This window comes from Peromyscus leucopus, chromosome 1, assembly GCF_004664715.2.
Source record: "Peromyscus leucopus breed LL Stock chromosome 1, UCI_PerLeu_2.1, whole genome shotgun sequence".
Lineage (NCBI taxonomy): Eukaryota > Metazoa > Chordata > Mammalia > Rodentia > Cricetidae > Peromyscus > Peromyscus leucopus.
In genome coordinates, this window is record NC_051063.1 from 176,157,431 (window position 1) to 176,177,299 (window position 19,869).

The window sequence follows — 19,869 nt, forward strand, 5'->3', positions numbered from 1 at the left end:
CAGCACCCACATGGCTCTCACAACTCCAGCTCCAGGAGGTAATGTCCTTTTCTGGCCTCTGAAGGCATCAGGTACACAGATATATATGCAGGCAAAATTATGCACAGAAAATAGAAATCCTTAATTAAAAATAGCTACGCATAGCCAGACCTGATGAGATCCATCTATGATCACACCCTTTCGGGAGGGTGACAGAGGCATTACACACAGGAAGTTTAGAGGTCCAAGGCCAGCCTAGGCTTCCCAGTAGAACCATGTCTCAAACAAACAAAAAAGAAAGGAAACATTATTACACCTAAGGCCCTGAGGAGCAGTTAGCATATCCTACTTCAGCATGCTCAGAGCACAAACATCGGACACAACCTCTGCCTTCCTCAGTGATGACAGCCCTGTGCCTGGCTTCCAGCTGCAGTCTCCTCCCCATCCCAACAATGCAGACCGGACTGTGAGCTGCTGGGCTGAGGCTGTAGCTGTTGGTGGCATATGCCTGTGATCTTAGCACTAGGAAGAGACAGGAAGACCGTGACTTCAAGGTCATCCTTGGCTATATGAACTGAAGGCCAATGAAACCCTGCCTCAAAAACAAAACACCAAAACAAACAAACAAAAATCCAGGACTGCTAGCCCGGGAAAAGAACCAAAATCGAAGTTCACTGAACAGGGCACACTCTAGTGTCCAAAGCCAATGCTAACATCTTCAGTAGGGGAACATCTGTAGGTGTGTGTACATGTTTCTGTCTACATACATGTGCTCACAGAGATAAAGTGGGGCTGGGCAGTGTGCACCCAGAATCCCAGCACACAGAAAGGAAAGGCAGGAGGATCAGGAGTTCAAGGCTTTTCTTTGATCCCAGGTCTAGCCTAAGCTGGCCTCAAACTCATCATCCTCCTGCCTCAGCCTCCCAAGTGTTGGATCACCTGGCTGTGCATCGGCTCTGGCTGTTGCTGTTCTGTAAGTGTCTGGGGGCTGGGGACATGGCAGGACCTCGTGCTCCCCAGCAGGCACGAGGCCCTGGGCTCCTTGTCTGTCCCCTGGCAGGGCAGAGAAAGACTAGGCTGGCAGACTGTTTAAAATAACTGCATCCTTTAATGGCAGTAATACAATTACTGGATTAAGAGACCACATGAGAGAAGGCAGGTGAGGTTTCTGGAAGACAGAGACTGAGTACAAAAGGGGAGGGAGAGCCATGCGACGATCATTGTAAAAATACAGTACGTTATATACATATTTGCACCATCGACTTTCAACTCAGAAATACTATTTACACTTTTGTTACAATCCTGGTTAGAGAACATTTTTTCTTTAAAAGCGTGGCCTGATGGCGAGTGGAGATTCAAGCGGAGTTCCTTGTCCCACGAGGGGCTTCGGCTAAACTATTTCAAGACAAGGGCTCCAGAGTCCGTCTCACCCACAGATTTCATAGATTTCAAAATTCATTTAACTTTTCTTTAACAAAAGAAAAATTTTCTTTTTCTAATGTAGACCAGGCTGGCTTTGAATTCGTGATCCTCCTGCCTCTGCCTCCTGAGTGCTGGGATGACAGGTCCGCACTTCCAAGCCTGGCTTTTACAGAAGAGAATTTTCCAAGGGGTGGGGGGTGGGGGGCTCCAAACACTGCCACACTGTACTCTCCCTATCCTACATTTACCACGGTCCCAGTCTTGGAGGTCAAGGCTGGAGTCCAAAGACAAATCTCATTGATGATTGTTTAAGAAAACAAAACAAAATAAAAAACACAAAGACAAACAAAACCAACCTGATCTTGGTGCACTGACCCCACAGGGTGTTAGCCCTGTGGGGCACAAGCCCCTCCCACCCTGGCTTCAGGCCCCAAAATGTTTTGAAGGGGTTTCTCTTTGGGGTGCGGAGGGTATATGGGGTAGGATGGAGAGGGTGGTGGTGGATGGGGGATGTGGGAGCCTGTCTCCCCGAGGTGGAGGAGATCCACTGGCTGTGTGTGGGGCCGAGAGACCCAATATAGAAAAGGCAGGCTGCAGGTAAGCAGACTCTAGGGCCTGGCAAGTGACCCAGAGGCACAGAGACCTGCGGGTCTTACCCAGTTCCCCGACCCAGTCTTGGGGAATGGTCACAGGAAGTCTCCCCTGGGGCTCTGGACAAGACCAGTCCTAAGGTGGTTAGTGGGGGAGGCTGTGGAAATGCCTCCGCTGCCTGGGATCTGGCAGATGCCTTACACCTCCCCGCCCCAAGTCCCTTTCCTAGAAAGGACCAACACACCACTCGGGCCCAGCTCGACTCTACTGTCTGCTCAGCCCCTCTGGGAAGCAAGCGCCCACTCTTGCACCACCACCACAGACCGCTGATGCCGTGCTTCTGTCAGCTCGGGAGGGGAAGCAAACACTATCTGGTACTCTACAGATAACACGGCTAAGGCGCATGAAAGCAGCTAGCAGACACTTGGCCAGGGCCACGCCGGCCTCCCGCCTCGGGAGTCTGGCCGGTGGCCACACCACGGATCCTTGAGCTGTCGCGAGGGTCAGGCCAGCGGCCCTGGACAGGTAATACTGAGGAGAACGCTCTGAGGGCGGCCCCACCGTCTCAGGCTTGCCGCCTGAAGTCTGTCTCACCCAGAGTCTCCTGGAGGGCTGGAGGGCGTCACTTTCAGGACAAACCCCGGACGGAGGATGAGGGATGCACAGGCCCAAGCAGGTCAGGGCCGGGGGCTGCCAGGACCTTTCTCTCCGTGTGACATTTTCTCATCACCGCTGCTGTGTCCTGAAGCAGGCTGTCACAGGCTGCATGCTGAAGAGAGGACAGCTCACCCCGGGGCTCTGGAAACTCCGACACCAGCTTCCACACGACGTGTCTGTCTCTCCCAGCAGCACAGGCTGAGTGGCCTTCAGTGCCTCCCAGACGCTTCCGCTTTCCTTAGTTCCAGGGAAGCCCCGGGCTGGGAACTTGCTACTGTCCAAGGCAGGGTACAAGTTGCTCACTGGGCAGAGGGAGCCCAGGAGCCTGCAGCACTGACCAGAACCCAAGACGGTTAGATACAATTTATGACTCAAAGAAAGTACTACTCAAAAGGGGAAAAGGGAGAAAAATGTAAAGAAAGAACACCCTGCCTGCCCCCCACCCGTAACTCTGGTTGCTGCCCTTAAATGTCACCCTGGAAGGGTGGTGGAGTGGAGGGAGCACTGGCCCCCACAGACACTACTGGCAAAAGGGGGAAGCTGTGGGGTCAAAGCCTTTAAAAACGTCCTTCAGGGACCCCGCATCCTGCTCACCCTCCCGGGCAGGGCTGTTGCCAGCAAATGGGCTTCCTGTGCCTGTTTTGGGGGCTGGCTTCACAGTCCCAAAGAGGGTGGGCACTGGCAGGTTGTGCACCCCGGGCTGGGGTGTGGCCCCCTCGGGGGGCGGGGTGGACGAGGCAGCAGCGGGGGCTGCAGAGGCCTTGGGCCGGGGCCGGTTGTAGCTGTTGTATCTGTCCGTGGCTGCGGCCCCATCTGCGCTGGCCTTCCCCGTCTCTGGCTGCTCCAGCGCAGACTTGCGGACAAACGGGGGCTCCTTTGCCTTGGAGGCAGAGCTCTTGCCATTGCCCTCGGGACCCTTGGGCTGAGCGCTCGTGTCAGAAGCGGGCTCTGCAGCTTTGCCACCTGCATTGGGAGTCCTTGGGTCATACAAGCTGATGCCACTCAGCACACTGCTCTGCCCGCTGCTGCTGCCCTGGCCCAGGCCACCAGCTGCCAGCACTCGGGGGTCATAGGGGGCTGTGGCCGGTGGGGACGAGTCTCCACTTGGGCTGGCGGCAGGAGGTGAGGCTTCGGCGGGACAGGGCTTGGCTGCACGGGATGCTGCCGCAGGGTCTGCGGACTTCTGTAATCTGGGGTCAGTCGGGGTCTTCCGCACCCTGGGGTCGCTGGGTTTGTCACTCTGGCCAGGGGTGTTGACGTTGACAGTCTTGAGGATTCGAGAGAGGAGTTCAAAGTCGGGTAGGTTAGAGCCAGATGTGCTGGGGTCTGTGGAGCCAGGACGCTGCCGGGTGTTGGGAGGTCCAGGGGGTGTGGAGCGGTGCAGCCTGGGATCCAGGGCGGGCAAGGACTGCAGGGCAGCAGGCACCGGGGGCACGTCCTGCTTGGGGATGGGCAGGGGGATCAGGTCCTCAGGGTTCCAGAGCACAGTGCGGGCGAAGCTCGGCTTGCTCAGGGTCACGTCCTTCTTGATGTGACTGAACTGCTGCAGCTGAGAGCGGGGGTCCCGCAGTGGGTGCCCGGGCAGGGGGTCCAGGGGGATGCTCACGGCCTTCTCGCGCAAGGCCCGCTCCCCCTCCTCCTCTTCTGCAGGGGTCTGTCCTTTTGAACTGCTGGGGCCTGCAGGGCTGCAATGAAGGCTGCCTTCCGTCTTGGAGGTGGGCAGGGCACGAGCCAACCGAGGGTCAGAGGGCCCCGAGTCCCCTGGGCCAGTCCCCCCTGAAGTCTCTGCATGGCGGCTGAGTCTGGGGTCACGGCTGAGGCGGGGGTCAGCCAGCCGGCCTCCTGTGGGGTGTCCCTTCTGCAGGCGGGGATCCCCTAGTCCACTGCCGCTCGGTTCCCCAACTGCAGCCTGGGGTCGGCTTGACGTCTGTTGCCTCAAGGTCTTGAGGATGGATGTGACACTGCTTCCCCCCTCGTCCTCGTCACTTGAGTACCAGTTTCCGGTGTCACCTGAGAGAGAGCAGAGCAGTGGGAGGCATGAACGGCCATATCCCGTAGGCCTCATGGAGCCCTGGGTTCCCCTGGTGTGTGGTTCTGGGCTGTTGGTTAGTATCCCCCAGGGTCCCGCTGGGAGCCAGGGGTACACAACCTGGCTCTAGGTGTTGATAGCATCATGGCCTCTCAGGCCAGCACCATTCCTGGTGGGCGGTCTGATCGGAATAACTCACACAACCACCCAGGAGGTCCTGTCATCAACATGCCCGCTGGACCGATGAGGAAATGGAGGTATGTATGGTGCCATTAAGTCAGGGTAGGGCTGAGCCTCAGAGCCCAAGTCCTGCTGCCTCTTCCCACCCTCCAGGCAGGTTTGGTCCAGACCGGCTCTAGTCCCTCTCTGTGGAGGTCTGGACAACGGCCATGCTGACAGCTCACACGCACATCCCCAGACCCCTCACAACAGTCCAGGGTCAGGGAAGGGCAGGTGCAACCACAAACAGAGCCCAGGAGGGAGGGAAACCGAGCCACCGGGGAGGGCCGCCTCCCTGCCGTCCTTCCTGTGCTGTCTGCCCCCACTGGCTTGCTCCAAGTTCCTGAGACCCTGGGTCCATTCGGCCCTGAGGTGGATACCACCGGGGTGACCACTCGAGCCTGTGCCTACACCACTGGTGACACCACTGTGTCTCTATGGCTGGCTGGCCCATCTTTGGCTTTGGAGTCCCAAGTATGTGTTCTAGGGATCAGCCATCAGAGTGTCATTCAAGCTTCTTAGGGAAGGGCACGGTCTCTGCTAGGAACCAGCCCACCACCCTCCTCCACCGAGTCAGGAGTCTCCCGAACCCAAGATGCAGAGGAACCCTGGCCTCCGTTCCTCGGCGTGAGGCCCAGCCGCTCAGGCCAGGCCTCCCTGCCAAGCTCCTTTCAGACACAGCACCCAGCCTAGGTGCCCGCCCTCGTCCCTGCACAGAGCCGGCTGGGCGCTGCCGGGGGACACATGCCTTCCTCATTCTCCCGGTCCTGCTTGCTGCTCTCAGCCAGCCTCCTCGCTCTCTCCTCCTCCTGCTGCTTCTGCTGGATCCTCAGGTACAGGGCCCTCTGGGCCGAGGGCAGGAAGTCGGGGACACCGGCGCCCGCTTTCAGCCGGCCTGGGGGCCCTCCCTCGGGGAAGCTGTCGGGCTCCAGAGGGTGCTCGGGGAAGAGGGGCTCCCCAGGCTGCCCCGGCAGCTCTTCGTAGTGCCCGTAGTCCTCTGTGGCAGGGAAGAGGGTTTGTGTCGGGAAGGCCTCCGTTGGAAAAACCAAGCCTGGTGGCGAGTGCGAGGATGAGGATGGCCACCCGTCCCTTCCTCCTCCCCAGGCCTGGATGCCTTGAGAGTCCAGCAGGAGCCCACAGTGGGCCAGCTGGCAGGGAAGGGATGAGGCGCAGGGAGCGCATGGTGGATGCTTATGGATGTCAGCAGAACTGCGTGCATACGCCTCACTCAGACAGAAACTTGCGGCAGACAGGCCTATCCCTCTCAGGCTAGGTAGCTGCTGCTGTCCTCAGAGGAAGCAGGCTTGGTTCATCGTCTGCCATGAGCAGTCTCATGGTTTCTTGCAGGCATGTCCAACTGTTTGATATCGTGATGTGATGTTGTCACCTGCCACGTTCATGCTTGAGAAAGCACGTGATCAAAGTAAAAATAATCTCACACAAAGAGGTCCTGAAACTCTAACAGACCAGGCTGGCTTTGAACTCACTGGGATACATCTGCCTCTGCCTCCCAAGTGCTGGGACTGAAGGTGTGAGCCACTATGGCCGGTCTACTCATAATGCATAATTAAGTTTAAGGTTTTGTGTTATGTTGCATTCACAGCTACTCTCAGCTGCATGCAGGGCCTAAGCTGCAGGTTGGACATGCCTGTAAGAAAGCAAATCACTGTATCTCCCAGAAGCAGAACCTAAAGAGAACAAGACTCACTAAAAACCTCAGTTCAGCTCAGGGCACCCCCTCTGTCCTCTAGGGGCTCCTGGACACCAGAATTATTGAGCACATAGGCAGATGGATGGCAGGGCGAGGGAGCTTCCCTTCCTGACCAGCCAGCTCTACCATGTGCATTAGACACGGCACCGTTCTCTCACTGCGACTCCCCGGAATGTAGAGTGGTGAGCCGGAGGACGCAGGACGGGCTTGGTCAAGAGTCCTCTCTGTCCCTTCCACATGTGGCAGTGACTCTTACCCAGCTGGGGCAATGTCCTGAGCATCAGAGATGCAGTCCATGCTACCAAGAAAGTCAGTCTGGTGTTTTCAACAGTTGAAACTAAAGAATTGGGGACTGGCGCGATGGTTCAGCGGGCTACCACCACATAACTGGATCCCCAACACAGACATAAAGCAAGGCAAGGCATGCATGGCAACAGCCTGTAATGCCAGTGCTTGGGAAGTAAGTAGACAGGGTATCCCTAGTTCCAGCCAGCTAGACTACCTGAAATGGCAATCTCAAGTTCCAATGATTCTCTGCCCCAATATACACAGTGGTCAACTGATGTCAGCCTAGCCTACCCACATGTGCACACTGCTCATGTGCACGCCCCCCCAACTGCAAAACTGTAAATGTGCATACCCAGTGGTAGGAGGCCTCCTTCCAGCTCAGGGTATGAGCCTGAGGAGACTTAATTTATGCTACAGCCACCGGAGCGGGGACAAAGGCTGAGGCTCCATCTCTATAGAACACCCATTACAAGAAGGCCACACAGGTGTGTGGAGACCACAGCAGCTCTGTGCTCCGAAGGGTGGCTCCTGGAACTCACGTGACAAGCTCACTTTCACTGCAGAGATACCCACCGTCAACAAGCCAACCAATGGAGGCCAGGCACTAGTACCTCTATCTTGGCAGCCTGCCTTTCCAGCGTCTCCTAAAGCCCTACTCCTTAGCATGTGCCACGCATACACTACAGCTGCTCAGGCACACGGCCGAGGCAGCATGATCCTCACATCCAACAGACCAGCCTGAGCTTCAGTTAAGGTCTGCCGATACCCGGCCCCATCCTTCAAGCTGCTCCTTTCAGCCCTACACAGCACAGAGGGTCACAGTGGCTCCAAAGTGCCACGTCCACACCACGAGACCTGCCTGTACTCTAGGCTATCTCCCTACTATCTGCTGTAAGCAACTCCATGGAAGCTTGGACATTTCCTCCACTGTTCTGGTTGTTTGGCAGTCTCACTGTATCCTGGGCTGGTCCAGAACTACAAGCGATCCTCCAGCCTCAGCCTCCTGGATGCTGGGAAGCACAGGAATGCATGTCCCATGCCCCTCGCCCCCCACGCTGTTCTGTAGAGCAGGCAAGGTCACTCCTGCCAGGTGGCACACACCTTTCCTGTATAGCATAGCCGTTTCTGCTCCCCTCAGACAAGCTGGCCACCTTCTCGGAGGAGGTCCAGCTGACTGTCCCTGCTGGGCCTTGGCTGCCTCCCACTGGTCTCACTGCCCCATGCTATTTTCTAACAATGGCTAACGCTCAAATGAGCCGCCCAACTTCTCTGTTTCCTTCTACTAGGATGCAAGCATGGCAAGGACAGAGCACGCTCGCTGTGAGCTGGGTCCCTCCTCCTTTCAGAGGCTGCAATGAGTGTCCTACTACCACCCACAGCATCCAGCCCTGACTGTGGGACACAGAGAGGGAAAGGAACCTGTCCGGTCACCGGGCCAGGCAGGCAGTCACCAAGCCCACCCAGCACTACCTCAAGAGGGACCTTGTCTAGGGCACGTGCACGAGCACGAGCACAGCGTCCTAAGGCATCCTTGCCTTGCTCCTGAGTGACAGACACCGGGCACTACGAGGAACAGAGCTTCCTACACTGACAACACACGCAGGAAGGAGCCCTCTGCTCCCACAGTTCTGAAAACACCCACGGGACAGGAATGGGACTGAAATGTTGCTCTAAGACTTGAACAAGGAGGAAAAGGCCACTTCTGCCCACCATCCCACCTTGGAGAGTCCAGCTCTACAGCCCAGCCGGTGTGTACATACGGTGTTTACATACCTGTATCCCCAACGAGCCCCGGCTCCATTTCCATGCCTTCTTGCTGCGGGTAGAAGTTCTCATAGAAGTTCTGGACTGGCGGGATGGGAGGCATCATTCCCGAGTGTGGGGAGTCTCCAGGACCATAGGGCATCATCGGGGGGCCACCAGGACCCATGGGAGGGCCAGGGTTCATGGCAGGACCCATTGGCATGTCCGGGTGCATGTCGGGGTGCATGTCGGGGTGCATGTCAGGGTGCATATCAGGGTGCATGTCTGGGTGCATGTCAGGGTGCATGTCAGGGTGCATGTCAGGGTGCATGTCAGGATGCATGGGTCCCCCCATTGGCCCTGGGGGTCCCATGTTGGGGCCAGGACCCATTGGCCCTGAGGGTCCACCAGGTCCAGGGAACCTACAGGAGGAAATGATACTTGTGAGGAAGCTGCTGAGGAAAGGTAGTGGCGCCCAGCCCAGGATACCCACAGTGCTCACTTTGAAGCCTAAGGCCAAGGGCCCAAATAGGATCTGACAGCTTCAGAGAGGGCAGGGCCCTACCAGGTCATGCCCCTGTGCTTCTGTGGGCATATACTCACCTCACACCCAACTTCTCTGCTAGCTGCCCTGTGGGCCGCACCACAATCTCAAACAAAGACGGGATCTTCTTGTTGTACATGTCCTGCTGTAGCTGCTGCGGGGACAGTGGCTCATGTGCTGGCAGGGCCATTTGAGGAGGGCCAGGAGGAGGAGGAGGGGGTGGGGGTGGGGGAGGAGGGCCACCCTGCATGGGCCTGCCATTAGGAGAGGTGGGAGCTGGGGGCCCAGGGGGCCTGGGAGGGGTGGGCAGGAGCCCCACGCCAGGAGGTGGCTTGGGCAAGGGGTTGATGCCCTGCTTCTTCAGCTCTTCCACCTCCTTCTCGTCCTCAGCCCCTGCTTCTGCGTCATCAGCCAGCATCTGTGGGAGCAAGGGAGGTCACATCAGAAGGCTCCACCAAGTCAGACTGTGTGTGGAGAGCTCAATTTTCTGAGGAAAACCCTAAAACCAAGCCTGCAGAAGGCTTCATACGTGTCTTCAACAACACAGACCTGATAGCCTAAGAAGGATGCTTGAGTCCATTCCTAACCTGGTCTTCCAATCCAATGTGATTAGGTTGCTATTAATCTATGAAATTAGCTTAATGGTCAAAGGAATTTATTTGGGGGTTAACTCACAAGACAGAAATAAGGGATTGTAGTAGGATCTTAGAAGGGTGAGGCAAGGTCTAAGCTGTTCTCTGGAGAGCTCTGCCCTGGTCTATCTCAGCATCCAAACTCTATGAGGTAGAGAGAGCATATACGTACATCCTAGGTCTATAGGGTCCCTGGCAGCCACACCCAAGGGACAGGTACCTGCAGCTACCTGCTGCCTCACTAGGGGTGATGCTTCAGGACATGGCACAGACAACCATCCACCACACCAATCTGAGCCCAATGACATGAACATGCAAAACACACATGAGAAAATGACCAGAGGACAGAACACAAACTACCCACCAGCCATCTCAGCACAGATGGAGGGAACGCACAAATACCTGTCCCTACACTCCCCTGCAGCCTTTCCATCCATGGCCGCCCTACTAGCAATGACCACTGCTAACAGGCTCTTGTCCACCATGAGTGCCAGCTGTGTCCCCAAACCTTCCAGGAGATCTGATGCTGGTATTCTGAAGGATTTCCAAAAGTCTGTCACCTATGCGAAAATGACAGTCACCACCCAGGAGAGGTGGCACATATATCTTTAATTCCAGCATTCTGGAGAAGGAGACAGGCTGATCTCAATAGATATAAGGTCAGCCTGGTCTATGGATTGAGTTCCAGGACAGTCAGAGATACACAGAGAAAACCTGCCTCAAAAACCCACACCAAAAAAAAAAAAAAAAAAAAAGTCATGCTTGCATACACAAATAAACAAGGTAGTTGTTTACAAATTCTAAGCTTTTGCCTAAAATGGAAATATACAAATGTACTTCAACCAATGACTGGATCAACAAACTTAGCCATCTGCTGAGGAATTCGACTCTGTGGCCAACAGCACAGAACCGCAGAGGCCCACAATGCTGTGAGTATACAGCAAGTGCATTACGGCTCACACATCCCTAGCCTGCTTACTGTACAGCTCTACCTAGAAATCACTCGTTCTTCTCCTGTGGTGACAGGGATCAAACCCAGGGCCTTCTGCATGGGAAGCACAGGCTTGACCACTGAATCACTCCCTGCTCCCATCCCTATGAGTCCCTAAAAGAGTAAACCATAGAGACAGAAACCATACAGACAGTTGCAAAGGGATAGCTGGGGTAGAGCAGTTACAGAAAAAGACAGAGGGAGTCCAGCTCTTGAGAATTCCTGTGTGTCCAAATTGTGCAGAGGAGACACACATCTACCTGTTGGTCAACACCCACAGAACTGCTGGGCAGGAACATGGTGGTGCTCGCTTGTAATCCCTGCACTTGGGAGCTGAGACAGGAGAATCATGGGGTCTACCTCAGCGTGGCTGCAGCACTGCCACCATGGGGGAGGACAGAGACACCTGTCCTGGGGTGGGGACACGTGCACACTTGCAGGATGCTTAGGTTATGTGCTCTAGCATAACTCGACACCTAAGAAAGTAAGTCTCCAACTTCTCAAACTGCCATCCATCCATCCATCCAGCCATCCATCCAGCCAGCCAGCCATCCATCCATCCATCTAGCCAGCCAGCCAGCCAGCCAGCAGTCATGGACCAGGGAATGTGGTTTGTTTAGGCAAGCTGGCAGTTTGCAAAGAACTCAATAAGACTGGTTGAAAGATGCACCGAGCCAGATAGAAAAGAATTCCAAAATACTGTCATGGCAACAGCAATAGGACTTGCTATCTTGAGATTAATTGGCTTCTTTGTGAAATTGATCTATATCCCTATTAATAACATCATCGTGGGTGGCTGAGTATGCTCTCATCGTGGGAACTAGTAAACAAATGGGGTAGTGAGAAGATCATGACGTAAAAATTTGCCTGTATACTTTGTATTTTTTCTCCCCTTTTAAGAGGTTTTCTATTTCTAAATTAATTTCAAAACATTTTTTCCATTAAAAAAAAAAAAAAAAAGGGCCGGGCAGTGGTGGTACGTGCTTCAATCCCAACATTCGGGAGGCAGAGCCAGGTGGAACTCTGTGAGTTCGAGGCCAGCCTGGTCTACAGAGTGAGATCCAGGACAGGCACCAAAACTATACAGAGAAACCCTGTCTTGAAAAACAAACAAACAGAAAAAAAAAAAACAAAAAAAAGGAAGGAAAAAAGAAAGGGAGGGGAAAGGAGAGAGAAAGAAAAGAAAAGAAAAAAAGAAAGAAAAAGAGGCAAAGAGAGAGGAGAAATAAGGCAACTCCTACTCACACGGGACAGGAGAGGACCTGCTTCATATTTCTCTTTCTTTCTTTCTTTACTTTTCTTTCTTTCTTTTTTTTTCCCCCTGAGACAGGGTTTCTCTGTGTAGCTTTGGAGTCTGTCCTGGATCTCACTCTATAGACCAGGCTGGCCTCGAACTCACAGAGATCCGCCTGGCTCTGCCTCCGGAGTGCTGGGACTAAAGGGATGCGTCCCCCCCGCCCGGCTGTTTCGTATTTTCATGCCTCTCTTTCCACTTGCTCCTATAAGCCTCATCACTTTCCTCAATGGAGGCAAGCTTCCCACACTAGACCAGATGGCTGGAAATCAGCTCATTAAAAATTTAGCAAGTGAGCCAGGCGTGATGGCAGACACCTTTAATCCCAGCACTCTGTGAGTTCAAGGCCAGCCTGGTCTACAGAGTAAGTTGCAGGACAGGTTCCAAAGCTGCACAGAGAAACCCTATCCCAAACACACACCCAAACACACACACACACACACACACACACACACACACACACAAAACAAAACAAAACAAAATTTAGCAAGTGAACCTGGGAGTCTACACCTGCATATTTAGCACTGAGAAGAGTAGGAGGGAGAAACGAAGAGGTCAGCATGGGCCACATAGCAAAACTGCCAAAACAAATGGAAAAAAAAAGAGAGAGAGAAAGAAAAAGACAAAAAAAAGTAATAAAAATTTCAATAACATAGCCAGATACAGTGGTGCACACCTTTAATGCCAGCACTAGGGAGGGAGAAGAGTCTCTGAGTTTGAGGACATCCTAGTCTACATAGTGAGCTCTAGGATGGCCAGGACTTCATAAAAAGACCATGCCTCAAAAAACCATGAATGAATGAATGAATGAATGAATGAATGAATGAATGAATGAATGAATGAATGAACGAACGAACGAACGAACAAAAAACAACTCCTCCAACCAAACTTTAAAAAAATCAAAACAAACCTGTAAGAAAAACTAAACCAACCCAAGAGGTTCACACTCTTGTTGGGTGTGAACACTGAACCTCCAGCAGGGGGCGGCCCTCAATCAGACACTGCTGGTCCTTTCAAAGGCCACTCATTCCACCCTGAAGTGTCTGGATGCTAATCCTCCCTAGGCTGATAGCTCTGAAAAGGACCCAGCAAAGCAAGCATCCCCAACACCTGTGCAGACCTGGGGAGGAACAACAGACACCAAGGTGAACGTCAAATGGCACCTGGTTTGTGAGATCCTGGTCCCCCTCCCTTGTGGATGAGTCCCTGTGACTCGAGAGAGACACTGACATTTCCACTCTGTGCATCTCTTTACACACCACCACAAGGTGACCCCCACATCTCCTGTAGGAAGGAACCCAGCTGTTTCCCCTAACAAAGTAAAGCTTAGTCCAGATGGGTGCAACTGGGGCTGGGACCCTGCAGAGCCTGTGCCCACTGAGTGGAGTCGGGCTTTCTCAGCCTCGCCCCGTGCCGCCCCAGACATTACCTTATCTAAGAGTTCTCGGGTCTCCTCGGTCAGCGGGTCATGGGAGAACATGCAGTCGTCACCGTTGATGCAGTTCCCAGTGGTGTGGTATAACTTACAGGGAAAGTCCCGTTCACGACTCATTAAGGTAAACACTTCCTCTCAGAACCCACCCCAAAGCATGGGCACCCCCTTTCCACCCTCTTTGTTCTGGAGTGAGGTGACCAACTCAGGAAGCTGTGCAGTGGCTGGCAGCTGACCCAAGACCAGGTGCCTTTCTTTCTCCACACCGCTTTACTCCAGAGCAAGTTCTGGCCTGCAGAGCTGGCTGTGAACGAGGTCCTCAGACCCTGACAGAAGAGGGGACGGAGGAGGATGTGTGGGTAAGGGGGGCAGAAGGGAGGCAGCCTGCTCAGGCCCCAGGGGCAGCAGCACAAGGCAGACAGGATATCATGCATGTAGGGGCAGTTCTCAGCCCGGGCACAGAACCCGGTGATGTAGAACTTGCACAGCTCTCGCTTCTTCGGCAGTTCGATGTCGTGGCTGAAATTGCAGTGGTCTCCCTGGAAGAGAAGCAGGAAGAGTGAGTTGGGGAAGTGAGTTCTGATTCACTTCTGTCTACAGAGGGACCACAGACAAGAACATACCACCTAGGGAAAAGGAGGCTCCCAATGCTTCCAGGCAGGATACTTTTTCAATTAAAATAGATTTTTATCTTTTGAGACAAGATCTCACTATGCCTATAACTTGACATGTAGACCTACCTGCCTCTGTACCCCGGGTGCTGGGATTAAGCTTATTAAACCACACACCTGGCAAAAAGCAGGTACTTACTCCAACTTTTCTTTTTGGAGACAGGGTTTCTCTGTGTAGCCCTAACTGTTTTGGAACTTGCTCTGTAGACCAAGTTGGCCTCCAACTCTACAGAGACCCTCCCACCTCTGCCACCCAGATGCTGGGATTAAAGGTGTGTGCCCCCCCCCCCAAGCCAAATGCCACATGTTTAAGTATGAAAGACTCTAGGTCCCCAGAGGGCCACTGACTAAGTGGCAGCTTTGAAGTCTCTGACATGCTGAGTGACAAACAGAGTCATAAGGATTGTTTTATACACAACGTGTCTGTTTGAAATACCTATCTCTTTCTAACTTCTATGGGAGCAGAACCGCTCGGGTCTATGTGCCATGTGCTCATGCCTTTGGATCACAGTCACAAGCCGCCTGTCCTAACTAAGTGACCACACTTGTCTCTTGCACAACTCTGAAGTCGAGGCTGATTCTGCCTGGAGTCTTTAATAATTCTTCTCCAGGACAGGCGTGGTGGCGCATGCCCTTAATCCCAGCACTCAGGAGGCAGAGGCAGGTGGATCTCTTGAGTTTGAGGCCAGACTGGTCTACTGAGGGAGTTTCAGGACAGCCAGGGTTACACCCTGAGATTCAACAGTATAATCAGAACAGATTAATCCTTGTAGATTTGTGGGAGACTCTAGAGACTAGATAAAAAGTTCTACCAACTCACACTCTCAACACATCATCTTGCTTGCTCTAAGTCCTCTTACTTCTAAGAAAGTAAGGCTGCCCAGATGTCTCCTGGGACCCAGAGGTGCCCAGAAGGGCAGGCCATCACACAATCCTTCCCCTTCTTCCCAAGAGTGTGCACTGTGGCAGCCCGCCCGTGTGGGCCACACGTGCTAGGGTGCTGCTTACCCAAGTGCATCGCCCCTCCACGAAGTACTTGCAGATGACTTTGCCTTTCTTGTCAGACTGCTGGTGGGGCTTGTCATGGTCACTCCGCCGGTAGCTTCCACCCCCGCCATCCTGGGAGTAATGATTAGAGAAGGAGAGATGGGAAGTACATACGGTGTACAAGAGAGCAGGACAGGTGCAGACAGCTCCAGTCACCCACATGCAATGCAGAACTCAGATTGGAAAACCTCGGGCACCCAAGCTCCAAGTGCAGCGTGGGACACACTGCTCCCAGAGGGGCCGGCAGCCTTTTTGGAAACTCTCCTGGAACATCGGGATGAATCCTGTAGAACCTTTCCACCTTAGACTCAACAAGATGGCTGCAAGTACTGCTAAAGTGTAGTTTTAAACAGAGGGTTTTTATCAACAGGGCATCCCTCTGGGGAACTGGTAAACACTGCTCAACCCCTGGGTAAGGGACTGATGGAAATAGGACAGGATCAATTTTAGAATGGCTCATTAGAAAACAATAGCAAAAATCCCCAAAATAGCCTTGGTTAAAACATCAGATCACAGGGACCAGAGAGCTCACTGATTAAGAGCGTTAAGAACTGGCTGCTTGCCAGGCTGTGGTGGTGCACACCTTTAATCCCAGCAGAGCCAGGCGGATCTCTGTGAGTTCCAGGCCAGCCTGGGCTACACAGAGAGATCCAGGACAGGCACCAAAACTACACAGAGAAACCCTGTCTCAGAAAAAAAAAAAAAAGAACTGGCTGCTCAGCAGATCTCTGAGTTCAAGGCCAGCCTGGTCTACAAAATGAATTCCGGGACTACACAGAAAAACCCTAACTCAAAAAAGACAACAACAAAACAAAACAATAACAAAAAACTTTGGCTGTTCTTCCCGAAGACCCAGGTTCAATTCCAACTACCACACAGCCATTCCAAACTGTCTGTAACTCCAGTCGCAGAGCACTCACTGCCTCTGTAGCTCCAAGGACACACTTGCTGCAGACACAGGCATCCAGGCAAAGCACCCATCCACAGGAAAAGGAAATGGGAAACAAACAAAATCCACATCGGATCACAAGAGTGTACTCACGCCCATGTCATCATCGTAGAAGTCTTCATCATCGTTCATCCCGCCCTTGCTCATTCCCCCTCTGCCGCCTCGACCTCGGCCCCGGCCCATCCCCTTCCCTCGGCCTCCTCGGGAACCCCGGCCTCGGCCTCGACTTAAGCCTGTGGAGAAGGAGAGAAGGGATTTGACTCCCCATGCTAAGCCCAGCAGCTGCTGAAGCCCAGGCGGCCTGTCCCTGCAGCGCCCTTGCCCACCTCGGCCTCGGCTGTCCTTGGACCTGCGGTACTGGTTCAGCTCCTTGGAGTACTCATCGTAGTCGTCATCTCCCATGGGCTCCTCGCTCTCTCCATACTAGATCCAAGAGGACAGGGCACAAGAGTTATGCAGGCGACAATGCTGACCCAACACTGGGTGGCTTCCTGGGGGTGGGGAGTCCAGGCCCTACCCTTGTGGCCTTCTCACTTCAAACTCTTACACCACTGGGCAGAGCAAAGCACAGGGCCTCTGGGCACCAGGGACAGCAGTGGGACTTCAAGAAATGGGTCCCCAACATGGGCTTAGAAGGCAGGGACAGAGTGGCAGGGGTCCTGCACACTCCTCCCGTGCCTGCCTCAAGAGGCAGGAGACGTTCTAGAAGACACTCAGAGAAGCCCTGCCTCAGGTCAGGGTTTTTGTAGTTTACCATCTGGTGCCTTTCCTGCTTCAGCCACTCAAGTTTTTTCTCTTTTTTTTCCCCAAAAGGAACTTTTTAAACATGTGTGTGCCTGTCTCAAAGCCTTTCCTTTGGGGTACCACAAGTCCTCCTACCTTAGTCTCACAGTGCCCCCCACCTCCTCACCTCCCCACCCCCCCACAGTACTTGCAGCCCAGGGAGCCTGGTAGTCACATTACATCCCAAGATCTACAGAAAACCTTACTTCCATCTCCTCCTCGTACAAGTCTTCTTCATCCTCTGGGTGCTCTCCCACAGAGCCTCTGCCCCGGCCTCGGCTGCCCCTGCCCATTCCTCGGCCTCGAGATCCTCCTCGGCTTCCACGGCCCCTGTAGCCCCTGCCCCGGCCTCGGCTACCTGCAGAGTGATTGAGATAGTGAGCCTCACTTGGGGCTCACTCGGCACCCTGGACACACAGCAACTCCTGCACTCACGAGCTGGCCTCCTGATACCTTTCTACTCATGGTTGCACTGTGCAAGACAGCAGCCACCAGCCCTATGTGGCTAAAAAGCCAGGACAAGTTGCTAGTTCCAACTGGGAGATTCATACCAGCAGATTTTAAAGACTTAGGGAGAGCAGAGAGGCAGTGTCTTGGTGTCTATTGTAGATTCTGGTAAGACTGATAAGCCAGTAATAAACAAGTGTGACCTGGCTCCTCTCACTGTACTGATGTGGGTGGCCCACTGCATCCCCTGGGGGATGCCAGTCTGTGGTCTCCACAAAGCAGAACCTGCTCCCAGAGCAGACATGGACAGCCACTTTCAACAATAACCTGGACCATAAGTCTAAGAACCTGAGCTGGCAGACTTTAGAAGCCTCCTCCAGCTGTTGTCTGTTCTGGCTTTAGAAGATGGCCTGAGTTGTTAACCCCTCCCCTCCCCCATCTTCCCCTAGGCCTCCAGCCACAAGTTCACCAGCTTCCTGAAGTACAAAGTTCAGAGATGAACAAAATGGTCAGTCAGGTGATAGACAGTCCAGGACTGAAGTAGGCAGAGCTGGGGCCACCAGCCATCCTCACTCTGGCCCAGATGAGAGACACTAGCTGCCCTGCTCTGTGCCTGTTGTTCCAAGGTTGACCCTAGTCCTTATCCCTGAGTGTCCAGCTTCTGTGCACTTTGGCCATCTCTGCCTGGCTCTCTACAGGGTGAGGCTCAGTACAGGGTGGCTGCTGGGATCTCCCTGACTGCAGATTTCCACTCCCAACAGCAACACTGGCCATGGAGAAGTATGGGGGGGGGGGGAGCAGGAAGGGCAGGGCTCACCTCGGCCCCGGCTGCCCTCCTTGGCACGCCGGTACTGGTTCAGCTCTTTGGTGAAGTCGTCATAGTCTTCCTTGCCCATGTCCTCCTCTTCATCTCCCTCATACTCCCCATACTGCTCATTCTCGTAGTCCTCGTACATGCTGTAGCTCTTGCTATCCATCTTGGAGTAGGACTTCTTGGGCAGGGGCGTGTTGTGTGATGAGGAGTACTGCTGGTGGGACTGGGGTCAGGAGACAGGGGGGACAAGGTGAGCCACTGAGGTCACCTCAGTCCTCAAAACCTGTGAATCTGGGTATCTCTGTCATCCCTGGTTTACCTCTGGTTCTAGGCCTCTCTGGAGACCTGTATATCCTGACAGGCTGGGGGACAGCAATGGGCCCACCGTTGTCTTTAAGAAAAGGGCCAAGATGTGGAAGGAAAGGAGAAACATGAGCCCACCCTAGCGAACCAGGGACAAAGATGCAGAGCAGGCATGCCTGGGCAGGAGCCTGGAGGAAGGAGGAGGGGTCCAAGCTTGTCTAAGCTTTCCCTAGGGCCTTGGATTTCAATGAATGGCCTACCACGGCCATAGCAGACTGCTATTTCCAAAGACACTTCCCAAGATGCCTTTCAAGAGGTGAACAGACAAAGTGTAGCATTTAGACAATGAGGCCCACCTTAGCAATGCAAGCTATAAGCAATGAAAACACTTTACTATTCTGAGACTGGGTCTTATGTAGCCCAGCCTGGCCAGAAACACTATCTTTTTGGAGGGGGAAGAGGGGAGAGGATTTCAAGATAGGGTTTCTCTACAGAGCAAGTTCTAGGACAGCCAAAGATACACAGAGAAACCCTGTCTCAAACAGACAGACAGACAAACAAAAAAGACAAGGTTTCTATGTGTAGCCCTGACTGTCTTGGAACTCACTATGTAGACCAGGCTGCCCTGACCTTCCCTCAGAAATCTGCGTGCCTCTGCCTCCCCAGTGCCTGGGAGTTCCATCCTGGCCTGGAACTCTTGATCTGTCTCCATATCCCAAGTGTTGGGATTATAGGCCTGTACAATCATACCTGGCTTTAATTAAATCCACATTGCTAAGACAGGGTGTGATGGCCCATGTCTGCAGTTCCATCCACATAGGAGGTTTGAGTCAGAAAAACTGCTTGAGCCTAGGAGTTCAAGACTGCCCTAGGATGTGGGACGGTGGTGCCACCACTCAGAAAGCAGAGGCAGGTGGATTTCCGTGAGTTCAAGGCAAGCCTGGTCTACAAAGTGAGCTCCAGGACAGTCAGGGCTGTTACACAGAAAAACTCTGTCTCACAAAACAAACAAACAAACAAAACAGATTGCCCTAGGCAACAAAGTAAAGCTTTGGTCTCAAAACTGAAAACACAATAAAGAACCTCTCAGTATCCTGTTAAGGAAAAGCTAGGTAGACCCAGGTGCTATGAAATGGAGGGTGTGGTGGCTCTGGTGACAGGGCTAGGGAGCGTGGGGCACTGGAACAGCAAGCCCACTGCAACCAGCTGGGGAAACTAAGCCAAGCAAGGAAGACCAGCGGACACTAATGTGACAACACCCACTCACGGGTGGAACACTGTGGCATACGTGTGCAACACTTCAGTGATGGCCAGGCTCAACTG

General features: G+C 53.6%; 1 protein-coding gene and 1 pseudogene across 7 annotated transcripts in view; one reads left to right on the plus strand and one right to left on the minus strand.

Moving 5' to 3' along the window:
• Window positions 1–1,067: 1,067 nt before the first annotated feature.
• Window positions 1,068–19,869, minus strand: part of Zc3h4 (zinc finger CCCH-type containing 4) — a 38,650-nt gene continuing 19,848 nt past the window's right edge. For 5 of the 7 annotated variants that reach the window (XM_037202045.1, XM_037202047.1, XM_037202046.1 and 2 more), the window contains 11 exons: window positions 18,247–18,466; window positions 17,189–17,340; window positions 16,526–16,622; window positions 16,293–16,432; window positions 15,212–15,322; window positions 13,960–14,071; window positions 13,530–13,639; window positions 9,243–9,601; window positions 8,670–9,061; window positions 5,646–5,894; window positions 3,170–4,659 (listed from right to left, as the gene is read on the minus strand). In XM_037202045.1, coding sequence (XP_037057940.1) covers window positions 3,170–4,659; window positions 5,646–5,894; window positions 8,670–9,061; window positions 9,243–9,601; window positions 13,530–13,639; window positions 13,960–14,071; window positions 15,212–15,322; window positions 16,293–16,432; window positions 16,526–16,622; window positions 17,189–17,340; window positions 18,247–18,466 — 3,432 coding nt within the window. Of the gene's footprint in view, window positions 4,660–5,645; window positions 5,895–8,669; window positions 9,062–9,242; window positions 9,602–13,529; window positions 13,640–13,959; window positions 14,072–15,211; window positions 15,323–16,292; window positions 16,433–16,525; window positions 16,623–17,188; window positions 17,341–18,246; window positions 18,467–19,869 lie in introns of all 7 variants that reach the window. The other 2 variants (XM_028854904.2, XM_028854909.2) reach the window with 2 other exon arrangements.
• On the plus strand, window positions 11,400–11,606 carry LOC119087291 (annotated as a pseudogene).